The sequence below is a fragment of the Mizuhopecten yessoensis genome, unplaced genomic scaffold (assembly GCF_002113885.1).
Source record: "Mizuhopecten yessoensis strain PY_sf001 unplaced genomic scaffold, ASM211388v2 scaffold10985, whole genome shotgun sequence".
In the NCBI taxonomy this organism is placed as follows: domain Eukaryota; kingdom Metazoa; phylum Mollusca; class Bivalvia; order Pectinida; family Pectinidae; genus Mizuhopecten; species Mizuhopecten yessoensis.
The window spans coordinates 1607236-1620871 of NW_018408820.1; the positions used below are offsets into that span (position 1 = coordinate 1607236).

Consider the following 13636-nt stretch of genomic DNA (forward strand, 5'->3'; position numbering starts at 1 on the left):
GCAAGAACTATTTTATTTTTTAATTAATTCCTTTCAAATTGTGTACGATAATGCTAGAAGCAATAATGTTCAACTTATATTACGGGTTTTCTGTCAAGTTTCAATTTTTCTTACTAAAAGCGCTGAGCAGGCAACACAACCACTCCTGTAGAATTCTTGTTTTAAAGACTATTTCATAGTGAAAGTATCTCCACGTTTTCAAATTTACACATACTAATGCGGAATACAAGTACATGTATACCCAAAAACTTAAATCAGTCAAGTTAATAAAATCAATCTTACAATTAAAACTGATTATGTTGAATTCTTAAAAGGAGATCATTTCATACAAACTTAATTAAGGTAGGATGAAACGACATCTCGATAATCAGTTATGTAATATAGAACTTGACACACAAGGGAAGTCTGAAATAATTTATTATTCGAGATTCAAGATGGACAATAACATTCACACACTTGTCTTGCGAGAGAAATACCTTAATGAACGATGTTACATTACCAAGAAGTCAACAGAGTTTATATAAAAGGACTAGTTACTAGATGGTAATGATGGGCAATCGATTCCAAATCATAATCCATGATCGGTTTGTAATCGGAAGTAGTAAACCAACGGATGATCGATTGCATAATTGGTTTATAATTTATCTGGTAATGGGGACTGAATACCCAAATACAGTGAGAACACTACTATTACATCAATAGACAGAGTTGTTAACTACACATTAGGTTTCCTTCTTTATAACAAATTGAGTGCAAGGTTTCCTGATGTGTGTTGAGTCACAGAGCTGCTTCCTCACTCCAGCTCTAACATGTTAATAACAGTCATAACATTTTCCAGGACTTTGTCTTGATTCCTCATGCAACACAGGTCATTTTTTTTACAATGCCATCACCAGGAGTCGAATCCAGGACCTCTGGCTTACTAGTCTTGCCACTGAATTAGATTAGAGGGTGTTATCTAAGTCTGTGGTCTTGCGCTCTATCAAATGAGCTAAAGAGAAAATCTCTCAAGTCAAGTCAATAGGAAGCGGCTAGTATTTTACCAGGGTAACATATTCCCCCTCCAGGTAAAAACTTGTCCTGAGTTTTCCAGGGGTCATAGCGATTCTCGTGAAAGTGTTGCTGAGTATATTTTTCAATATTACTCCGGTCCCTAAGTGGGCCCCAATGTAACAGGGGTCATTACTTTTTCAATGCCTCCACAAGGAGTCTAACCTGGGACCTCTGGGTTACAAGTCTAACGCTCCACCGAATTAACTATGGACAAATTCTCCTTATCCAAGTCAGCAGGAGACGGCTAATTATATTTTACCAGGGTGACACTTAAATGATGCATTGCACTATACTTCTCTTTCATTCTGAATGGACTTGTTTTCATTTATCACTCATCTAGAATGCATTGGACTACAATGTGCCCTGATGTGGTCTACATCAATTTAATTAAGTGGACATGTGACACATGTAATTTAACTCTACAAAAGGTCACTCTCTACACCTCCAACACTCATTTAACATTCACTGATTCCATGATGATCTTCAGACGTCTCTGTAACTCTTCTAACATTCTTTTTGTATCGGGCGATGTGGCTGATGAATGTTCAGCTATATCCACTCTCTCCTCGGCTTGTACTAACTGACCTTGCACATCATGGCGTTGGCCACATCCGTGACCTTGAGAATCCCGCTCTTTACATACACAATCCACACAACTCTCTTGGTTTGAATCGTTACCGGCCTCTGCGACCTTGTTGTCCTCTTTGCCACTTTGTATGCTGTCCTTCGGTTGGTCCACCTTATTTTCCATACTAGTGGATGTTTTCATACAACTCTGCTCTAGATCTCGAACTTCCTGTAGGAGCTGCTCCAGTTCAGCTTCCATAGATTTGTCCATAGCTGTCTGCTGTATGTGTTTCATTGACAGAATGGCACTGCAACAGATAATGTAGTACACAAGATTGATAAATTTACCAAAGAGTATAGCAAAAAAAAAGTAATAAAAGGTATACCAAATTCAATGATAAAGCACTAGTGGAAATCATCCCAATTTCTGTCTGTTAGGTATAAATGAACCATCAGTACCAAATATTTACACACAGAAATAGCATCAAAGATACAATATATACATGAATAACAGATTATTAGTATTTGGCAAAGACATCCGTGTCGCACTTTATTCACCTTGTGTAAAGTTTCTCACCCATTTACCTTATTTCTCCACGCAGTACAGCTATACTGAACACCAGTGATACTGCAATGCTGTACCCCTGGTTAAAGCCCTCCTGAACGTTGATCTCTTGGCCTTCTGATATTCCATCTCGGTAACCAAGCTAAAATGCATTGAAAGGACTTCATGAGTTTATATGTGGTTTTTTAAAAATCAAACACAAGATGCAGAAAAATATTTTCACAAACATTGCCACTGTTTAAATGTTGATATTATGAAATAATATATAGGAATTGCAACAGTAATGTAAGATGACCCAAATCAAATTTATATTTCTTCTCCTCAAATAGTTTACTTCTGTATGTGTAGTTTTAAAAATTCTCACTCCTGGGGACGTTTTCATGGAACTGTTTTCATGCTCAAGCATGGATTTTGTGTGCAAACTGATTTTCTTGCATTTATTAAACTCGCTGAAATCATGTGACACAGTGAAAAAGTAAAAACACTTAAACTGTAATCAGGGGTTGAGATGTCTCCAAAATTCTTACAAATCATTCATGAAATGTGTTTCTTATTCATTTATCACCAGAACAAGAAATTTGTCTTGAGAAAAAAATGGAAGTTTGAGCATGAGAATGGTTTCATGAATTCAGTCGACCCTGGTGCAGAATATTTAATTAATTCAACACAAGAAGTTACTTTTGTCATGGCAATATATTTGTGTCCAAGTGTATATTTTGTAATACATACTGATAAATACAAAGTACCCATAAATTGTTTTTTTAATGTATCAGGTTGAAATCACTTTGAGATCATGTTGTTTGGTTTGTTAACCTGGGTTGTTACGGATGCATTTAACAGATCGGTAACAACTCCCTAATTTGCATATTTCAACCTCTGATTTGTTATGGCCCTTAATTGACAACCATGATTTCAGACCGATCCATCGATATGGAATATCTTCAAAATCCAAATATTGATCATACACAAAGATTGATCCGCAACTGATCCATTGACTTAGCATTTCTGAAACATACAGTAAATTTCCCGCCAGTATTTAGAATCCTGGTCCTGTACTTGGTCACTTTTTAAATTTATATTTTGGAGCCAGAATTAATGAGCAGGTGTGATATGTTATTTAATTAGGTGGAGTATAAACTGATGGATTTATATAATCTGTGACACATTTATGAATAATTGCAAGAGGTTTGCCTGCCCGAAATTTCATAGCAATATCTGCAGGTCTCTATCATTTTCTCCATACATTTCTGAATATATATACCGGTATTTTAATTATTTCAAATTACTTGCACTTTCACTTACAATTATTACAGGCTATGTGACTGAAAACTAAATTAAAACATATAAATTGACAGGAGACACTGATTCATGTTTTCTATTGCTTTTCAAATGTCCTCATAAGTTATCGAACTTCTCAGTCCATAATATTATTGAGGAATTGTAAAGGATTCACTTGTGTTTGTATATATACTTGTAAATAAAAAATGTATTTACATGTACCTGAATTTCAATCAGGGGCAGAACAAGTCTGGATTGTTCACGTCACATTTTGTGTATTTAATATTAATTATGAAATAATGTATGTAAAATATATACTAAAATTCAAACACAAATTATTTAAGGGACCTCATTGGAATTACAATGTGGCTTTATGGGTCATCCCAGGTAAAGACCTGAATTAATCTAATCCAATCCAGTGTTAACACCTGACTGATTACTAGTTTTATGACATAAATAAATTATAAATAACATCTCATTCTGTGACAATATATGTATTATGTCCAATCTGCAAAATGTGATATACGTGTACTATTTGCCTTTTACCTGAATAAATATTATTTTTATTATATTGCAGCGGAACTGGAGAGATCGTAGAAATGTATCTTATCGTCAGTGTGACAGAGTGAAACCACTCCTTGACATGTCCATATCAGTAAATATAAAAATTATACAGACATCATTATATGTAAATTATCAGTAAATTAAGCCATATGTGGACCTGCAGTCCACTACAAAAATAGCACACCTTGATCAAACTGGAATCCATTTTCTTCCAGTCTCTAGAACCAATCATGATCTCAGAGGCATTTTCATCAAATATGTCGTCTTCTTGTTCGTCCATGATTTAGTTTACACTCTAGCTCTGTTGATTGAATGTATTATTGAGTTTCTTATCAGGCTGGTTAACACACAACACGTGCTACAAGTTCCCTTGAGCTATTTCACAACACGACAACCATTTTGAACGGGTTATACAGATCACATGACTTGTACGCCATTTGACAAAGTCACGTGATAGTTTTTTCGTACGCAAAGTTCGATGAGTTACCTCCCTTCATCAAGGGCACAAGAGGCAACATTTATGACTGTCTTTGTTCTAAATACTAAAACAAGTGGTACCATAACTATATTTTCATATTATGTAGAGATTTTTTATTTCGTTATAAACGCTGACCCCCGGCGTCTATGATTACAGCTATTTGTAAGTGTATATTATTATTAGAAAATCTATGGGAAAGGACGGTAGAGATAATTGAAGATATAGAGAGAGAATATTATATACTAGCTCGAAAGACCATGAGAAGCTACGATGTACAAACCCTAGAACACAGGAACGTTCAGCGCGATGTTTCTCTAAATAAGGATAAATAGTTTCTACTATCAATACGGCCTTTTCAAATATAGAGCCTAGATATAGATGAGAGAATTACATGTCATGTATTTCTTTTTATGTGCATTTCGTAAATGAAAAGTGCTATGGAAGTAAACAGCTTTTAAATGGATTACATAAAGTGTCTTGTAGTAACAAGCTTTTAAAGGAAGGATATTTAAAAAAAAACATGCAGTTCCAACATTTCACTTTAAATATTAGCTCTATCATTTTTTTTTATATTGCTTTCTCACTGAAATACCATTCCGATGGCACCCAGCACAATATTCCGCCCGGTCACAGTATATATATTGAAAACAGATGAACCAGTCAAATTGTTGCTGTTACCCTGAATTCAGAACGTCCAGCAGGGAATAAAAAGGACTTTGGAATGTCCCGGCCTGGGGACAGAACCCATTGCCGTCCTCACCTGGGCGAACGTTCAACATTAAAGCTAAAAGTGGGGCATTGCCAAGAAAGGCACTCCGAAACAAAATGTACTTAGAAGTAGAGAGAAATACGAAGATCAAAAAGATTGCCATAGGCGCAGCAGATTTATTTTGGTAGCTTGTGTGTCCCCAAATAGAGGACACAATCGCAAATTCCCAATTCTGCAGGGTTTCACACGTTAGTCGCCTCCTATGATCTCTTTTTCTCAGTCCCCGACCTGCAGGGGACAGGGGTGATTTTTTTTGTAAATGAGGCGGTAAATCACTTAAATATGGAAAACAGTAACAGCCTGGGCTCAGATGATTATTTTATAGAACTTTTAATGCTTTTGGAAACAGTTAAGATATTTGATATTGAGGTACATACACTACATCTATTTATAAACAATTATCAGAGACTCGGATGTAGGGATTAAGGAGAAAAACACAAACACTTAAAAACTGGAGACCCGTTTCTCTTCCAGAAGTTATCTACAGACTGGCTTATATGTGCAGTAAAGAACAAACACGATTTTAGTCATTCGTATCAGAACGCTGATCTAGACTAAATTATGATACCACGTGTAATGCGCTACGTAGAAGAAAACTGTTCTAAAATTCGAATTCGATTACACAATATTTCATTCCGTTTCGTGGAATTTAATTGATAGCGCACAGTAGCATTTTTTGAGGGAGGGATTTAGGAAAACGGACAATATAAATCAAAAACATGCTGTATGCGCAAATAATAAAGGTGGTACACAGGTACCAGCCTCGTCTGTCAATACACCTGTAAGATTATATTATAGGTGTATTGATAGACGAGGCTGGTACCGGTGGGTGGTAATCTCTTCGTTTGAAATTGAACTACGGTTTTGTCAAGGTGACCCATTTCACCTGAAGGTTTTAGGCATGTATATATAGAAGAACTTGCGATTAAGAATAGGAGCAATGTACATAGAAATGGCATAATGTCAACAACCAACCTATTTTTATACTTCATGATATGCCAGCAATATAGCTCTTATACTAGATAGATCTAAAACATATCTTAAAGAATAATTGCTAGAAAAAAAATTCTATTGAGTAAAAATAACTTTGGACAAACACACATTGTTTTGATACGTAACAGGAAATACGTCGAATTAGCATTTTACACAGAATTGGGCTTATTATACAATCGACAAAATACTTTTTTTCGGAACTGAATTTCGGATTGACTTATTCTCAAATCTACAATCACGTGAAAGAATTCCGACATCTTTAGACAGAATACACATACTTGAATCCCTAATGGTATAATTTGAACCGTCTGTTCATAGATTTGTATTTGCAGGGTTGGTTTTTATGGAAAAGCCAAGTACACAAGATGAAATAACATACCGAGATTAAAGTTAATTTGAAAAGGATCTTGACTTGCATTTTTTATAGAAACTTTAGAATGGTTCTGGATACGGCGATGCTGATGAATTACATACAGATTTCAAATCATTATTTGTTTTTGGACATACTTGCAAAATTATATTTTGACTATATAAAGATTCTTGACAAATTAAAAACAGGGTTTGATGGTCAATTTGTATCAGGACCGATTAAAAAAATAGCAACGCATAAATATGTTCTGCATCGATCTCTGCCAAGCTTGATCCGTAGTGCTTAGTTTCACATCATTTACACTGAAAAGGAATCTGGGTTTCAGAAGTACATAGACATGAGATCTGAATAAACGCATGTTTGGTTTTCTGTTACTACCTGTTTTTAAGATACCACATTAATCTTCGTCAAATCTTTATCGTTTGTAAAGCGTATTCATATTCTACATCCGATAGTTAGAGAATCGATTAAGACAAACGTTGCTATCACACATTAATCACCTTTGTCAAGAGAGATTGACTTGCCATACCATATTATATCACATTTCGTACAGCTCATTCGATTTAAATATCAATGTTTTCTGGAGAACGAGTATTATCATACATTAAATTTATACATATTTCATTCTTTTTATACAAAAAACACATTTTACGTGAAACGTTATTCTCGCTTGGTAGCAGTACTGCTAGTACTTTATGTACACACCAATGGTTAACGTGTGACGGTCGATCGCATTCTTTTGAATCGTCGTCATTCAAAAAAGATCTAGAATGGCAACATCAAAATACATTGGTCTTGATCGGTTTGTTGTGTATACACATAGAGTTTAATGGTTTGTGTGTGTATTGTGAGGAGCACAATCAATACCGCCATTTAAATAACCAAAGCTGATTCGAGGTCGGACATAGGTGTGTACAGTGTACAAGTGCATAAAAATACTTATTATTTATATGTTTCTATACTTAACGATCAGATGGTAAATTCTATTCGTCAAACATGGAGAACCGTGAAACATTATACAATATATTAATGGCGACAGGGAACCTCGAAATGTGGCTGACAAGGTGTGGACAATAACAACACAACACCTCTCTGGTATGTATGAGAACGACAATATTTCGATATTATTGAAGTATCGTCAATTGGTAATAAGTATGCGTATCAAAACATCAACAATCGGGGACTTTAAACCAAAAATCAATCTGTAGATTCAGTTCCAGAATGTTATGAACATGATCGGTTTGGGTTGTTAAGGTTGTATTTCCCAATCTAAATGGTTTCTTTCGTGTTCCCCCCCCCCCCCCCCCCCCCCTCCCCTCTATTACCTAAATAGGACTGACCACTCTATTTATACTCAAACATTGCTCGTTTCATCGCTCACCACTTTCCTACATCTGTTCATTATCAAGAATAGCGTATGAACGTGGTGTTCGATAAATATATAAATAGATGTGACTCCACCTTGGTCAAAGCTAGGCTATCTATATGGCACCGTTAAGCTTGACAGAGATCACTCGCAGGACAATCCAATTGACCTCGAAAGGGCAATCTATATGTATAGCGATGTATAAAACATATCAATCATTACACTTCAAATACACAGCCATTCTGTAGTCTCATACGGGTTACCTTGTATGCTATAGCTTTCATGTAAACATAAATTATGCATACTATCGTTGCGAAACGTTCATTTTTTTTGTCATAACAATTGCAAACGTTAACCTACTTTCAAAGTATACCATCGAAGTATTGACCGTTTTATTTACATTCAATAAACCTTTAAGTAAATGAGGCAGACATTTTCAATTAGTGGTAATATAAACAAATACCCGACACTTCACACCCATATAGGCGCCACCGTGGTTTTGGTTTGGTTTTACTATGATAACGTCAAAACAACAGCTAATATCATTTAAGGACGAGCCTCCATGTGTGTTGTGTATGTGTGCTTGCGTGTGTGTATGTGCAGGAGGCAGCGTATGTTTGTGTATTTGACTCCTTGTGATAGCACGGATCTGATGCCGACTTTATAGTGCTATCTCACTGAAACACCATGCCTAAGACACCCAGCACAGCATTCACCCGGTCACATTATACTGACAACGGGTGAACAAGTTGTTGCCATTACCCTAAACGATGAATGTTAAGCAGGGAATAACAACTACCATTTTTAAGGACTTTGGTATGTCCCGGCCGCGAGACAGAATCCATTGCATGCCTTCCTCACCCGGGCAAATATGCTAGGAAATAAAAGATAGTTAGAAGTAGAAAAAATATAAATACCTCCAATATTGCAATAGGCGCAGCAGATTTATTTTGGTCGTTTTTGAATCCCCAAGTAGAGAAGGACACAAAAGCAAATCCCAAATACTGCAGAGCCTTCAGGAAACAATGATATTTTAGTTTCAAAGTTAAGGATAAAACCTTTCTCTCTTCTTTTCCAAATGTCAAAAGCATTTAAACCCTGCTATGCCAATGTATTTTGTACTACAGTAAATCTTCCATAAAAGCTAAACGGCTTATCCTAGATAACAAAGTTTTCTACTATATCTCAATTGATTTGCCAATAAATGTCAATTTTTCATTGTAAGTTTGCAGACAATATAGCTGGTATTTAACAATCGTCATTGTCTTTTTCGTTATTGGCAAAATAAAGCATAACGTAAACAGATTAGTCAACTGATTAATGATAGGTTTTACGTCCGCTTCACTTCCGAGTATTTCGCGGTTATCCAGCAGGCGATAATAAATGTGCGTAGGCCGCAGACAACTGTAATGTGAAGACTTATATAGGCTATGACTATTATCTAATCCAATTGTTCATTTTTTTTGTCTAATACAATTTGTTGAAATATAAATAGTAATGTGACCAGGCGGAATGCTGTGCTGGTTGCTTACGGCACGGAAATTCAGTTAGATAGCCTTATAAGGTCGGCAACAGATCCGCGCTATCACTAGGGGCAAATAAACCAACATACCACCACTACCACACACATGCATGCACGCATACACTATACACACGCATGGGTGACAACGAAACATGACAGATAGCGAATCATGCAATATTGCAACAAAACGTTCATTATCATAAACTGATAGAATTGCATTTATCACTATTTCTATGTCATAACAATTTTATTGCAAAACTTGTCGTGTGCTACACTATCGAAAGCCTTTCTAAAAACAGCACATAGATGTCCACACACCCTTTGCATATTCGGGGAAAGAATAGGCCTGCTTTATCCCATGTTGTTGGCCTTGTGTTGAGCGTTCGTCCTAGAAGGGTAGACAATGGGTCCTGTCCCCATGCTGGGACATACCAAAGTCCTTAAATGGTAGCTGGCATTGTCTGCTTCAGTTTCAGTATTCCCCCCTTTAAGGTGTGTTAGTCTGTCACTAATATTATTATGTTCTTCGTTATCACCATCACAAACATAGAAACTCATGACTCATGTTTCCTAAAAATGGACAGTTAAATTTGAATAACCTTAGAAAAGAGAGGGATAATCATGGTACATGAGAATAGTATTCTTTTTTATGTTTAGAGTTACCGGTATTTAAATAATGCGGCGAAAGTAGACCAGATACTACTTTGTAATGTATCAGATGTTTTGGTCATCACTTTGATACTGAATACGAAAAATTTCTCCTTAACTAGGGAAGACGTTTAAGCACGGACTTAGATAATCTAATCCGTGGTTTTAGGTTTCTTTCTAAATCTAAAAATTGAGCGGCTGAAGACAAATACACACACATGGAACTTTTGTGATATGAAATTAGGTTAGAATTCGAAAGTATCCCCTATCACGTACAATGTTACTTTTGTTTCCCCAGGATAACTATGTATTTTTCTGCTGTTTTACAATTATCGAAAAGAGCAGTTTTATGTCACTACCTATATAGCAATTATCATGTATTGAGTCTGGTGTAGAGGGTATGGAATCCTGTACCAGAAATCTATCGTTTAACATCTTTGAATATCTCATGTTGTTAAAAACATGAACGCTTTAAACCGAAGTTGTGAACGTAGTGTCCAGGAAACAAATATAGTATAGGTTTGCTTATCATTATTGTACAAATATATTGTATTTGTTTATACGTCCATGAGCTTGTGTTTTATTCTGTAATGTAGGGGACACAAAAGTCAAATAAAAGTTACTTTTCACGCGATCTATTGTGTTTTATAGATTCTTCAGAATGGGGTCGTCTTCTTCGTTCTTGCCATCGTCGGTCCAGTACACCACATGTGATAGCTGCAAGGCAGACTTTCAGCGCGCTGAAACATTCTGTCTGGATTGCCACGAGTTTTACTGCCCCGGATGCTCTTCTCTTCACAAGTCACGTGATCATCGACAGGTGCCACTACCTCCTGACACGGCTCCGAACCAAAGCGATGACAAGAACACATGTGATCGTTGTGAGAAAACTGACACTGTGACTGTCTGTCTTATGTGTAGAGAAGTACTTTGCACCAGTTGTTGTCACCAACATAAAAACACAAGATTCAAAGAAGTTCACAACATGTTTGATTTCCTTACCCAGTCGGAAGTCGATATTTCAGACCTCGATTCGAAACACTTGTTAATTTCTGATACCTCTGAGATACCACCTCTGAAAGCACTGTTTGAAAGAGATTTCTCATCAAGAGTTCCAGGTGATAGAAAAAACCGTTTAATAGAAATCCAGAGAATCGTGACTCTACCTGATGATCGAGTAGTCGTTTTAGATAAAGAGAATAAAAAGGTGAAACTCTTCGATGCTGATCTTAACCTCAAACATTATTCTAATGTGGACGAAGATCCGGTAGGACTGACAGTGATAGATAAGTCGACACTCGCCGTGTCTGACAAGAAAACAAACTGTATAACATTGTATACAGTACACAACAATACACTACAGAGATACAAGTCAGTGTCGTTTGATAAGGAGGGCTGGGATTTATACGATATTTCATACAAAAATCAACATTTTCTCTGTTTGAGCTGTAACGAGAGTGGGCAGAAATCGGGTATAGACATGGTTGACATGGCAGGTCATAGAAACATGATAGTTGAGGAGGACGGAAACTATGATCTTGGTTCTCATGTCGTAGCTGGAAACAGACGCTGCTTTTATGTGTCTGACTACTATAAAGACCAGGTGAGATGTATAACGTATGCTGGAGAACAACTCTGGACTGTGGCGACACCTACTGGACCAAGGGGTCTAACTCTGGTCAGGGAGAAACTATGCGTGGTTTCTGTAGTTGAGGGTATGGTGTTGCAGACATCTATGGACGGTAATATGTCTGACCAACTCCTTGTGCAAGGACTGGTCCATCCGCGCTGCATCTGCTTCCAGGAACAGAGGAACACGTTTCTAGTTGCACATGACCAGGCAGATGCACTTATAAAAATGTATAAGATCGAATAATAGGAGAGAGAGAGAGAGATATTCATATATTGACGGAAATATAACGTCAATTAAATAAAATATTTCCAAATTCTTATTTTGACAAAGTGCTTCAATTCCCTTTAATTCCCTTTAATGGAAATATTATGTTATCATTATTTCTAATCTACCAAAAATACTGTATGCAAATGAACTGAAATTTTAACCATTGAGTGGAGACCAGGTCGGGCTATAATGATATCAAAAATCGTATTCTCAAGAATGTCACGCATGATCTGTTAGACACTCAGCAAAAGTTCATAGATTTTGTGTGTGTTAATATATTTCACTAGTAAAACACAATACATAATAGACTCGCTTGCATGTTTTAGGTATTTTGTTTATTTCATAAACATCATGAATCATATACAGTTTGATAAAAAGAATGATTTATTGTTTTTGTACACCACTGAAGTACTGAAATACAAACGCTTGTTTCATGAGATGGCTAACTATGCAAGTATTACGAAATATAAAAAAAACACTTTGGAACTATACAGTTTTACAACATATCGTACGTCAGTGAATTAATTCTCCAAATTTCACAAAAAAAAAATTGAAATGCGAAAAATTATAAACAGAAACACTTAACCCAATGCATTCCAGAAGAGGAAACATTAATGGCGTCCTCTTTTTGACGTGTGTTTTCAGTAATTCACCCATGTACGTTGGTAGAATGTTGATGCATATAATTGATGCGGCCATATTTTCTGATAATATATGTCTGTTTTTGGTATTGATCCCAAAAATAAAAATCAGTTTACGGGTGACCATTTTAGCAGATTTTCGGGATCATTCTCGAAAATTTTGCAACAATAACTATACATTTACCTGATGCATGTGCATGATCTTTTTTCGGGATCGATCCCGAAAAATAATTTTACTGAAATGTGAATGCATTTTATCAGAAAACTTTTTGGGATTTATCCCACAATGTGGTGTCAACAGAAGACTTTTCGGGATCAATCTAGTCTAGTACTTGTACCTACCACAAAACTCATTTTTAGAATCAAACAACGCCTGGTTTAATTAGTATAAAACTTATTTCCTGGTCGAATTACTTCGTAATTGTACCCTGATGGAGTTGAACCACATTGCGCATGCATACATCGTTAAGGAACGTACATACTTTGTTGTCATATAGTCCATGAGTTTTGACCAAAGGAAAATATTGCTGCAATGCACAAATAGATACCTTTTGTAAACCTTCTACAGACAAAAAGATAAGTTTCCAAGAAATCCTCAATCTGAAATGTTCCAACAAGGGGGTTTTCATTCTGTTAACAATACACAAAATGCGCCTTTTTGATATTTAATATTAAGAGGACCGTTTTTGTTCTTTGTTATGTCCGGTGTATGTGCTATGACATTATGAGACATAATAATGAAAATGTTCTCATTATTATCAAAAACATAAGTTACATGACACATCTTTCGTCAAAGACCTCATGACACAAAAGTAAATATATTTTGATCACCTTTCTCAATCACTTAGTACCGAATGTCAGGGTCGATACGTGTACTTGCATTTTACCGTGTTCTCCTGTATGAATTTCTTTAAAACTGATC

At 36.0% G+C, this 13636-nt stretch overlaps 2 protein-coding genes across 3 annotated transcripts; one reads left to right on the top strand and one right to left on the bottom strand.

The window, feature by feature from the left end:
• Positions 1-405: 405 nt before the first annotated feature.
• Positions 406-4444, bottom strand: LOC110464347 (yae1 domain-containing protein 1-like). Its single transcript, XM_021519525.1, has 3 exons — positions 4212-4444; positions 2206-2327; positions 406-1928 (listed from the first exon to the last, which is right to left on the bottom strand). Exons 1-3 carry the CDS (start codon positions 4305-4307, stop codon positions 1505-1507), a joined length of 642 nt encoding a protein of 213 aa, XP_021375200.1. The 5' UTR covers positions 4308-4444; the 3' UTR covers positions 406-1504.
• A 3008-nt stretch (positions 4445-7452) lies between these two features.
• LOC110464341 lies at positions 7453-12622 on the top strand. 2 transcript variants are annotated; one of them, XM_021519520.1, is made up of 2 exons: positions 7453-7732; positions 10825-12622. In XM_021519520.1, the coding sequence occupies exon 2, from the start codon at positions 10835-10837 to the stop codon at positions 12047-12049; it is 1215 nt and encodes a 404-aa protein (XP_021375195.1). In that variant the 5' UTR covers positions 7453-7732; positions 10825-10834; the 3' UTR covers positions 12050-12622. The 2 variants fall into 2 exon arrangements, with proteins under 2 accessions (XP_021375195.1, XP_021375196.1); XM_021519521.1 differs by having other exon boundaries at positions 7453-7545.
• The last annotated feature ends 1014 nt before the right edge of the window (positions 12623-13636 follow it).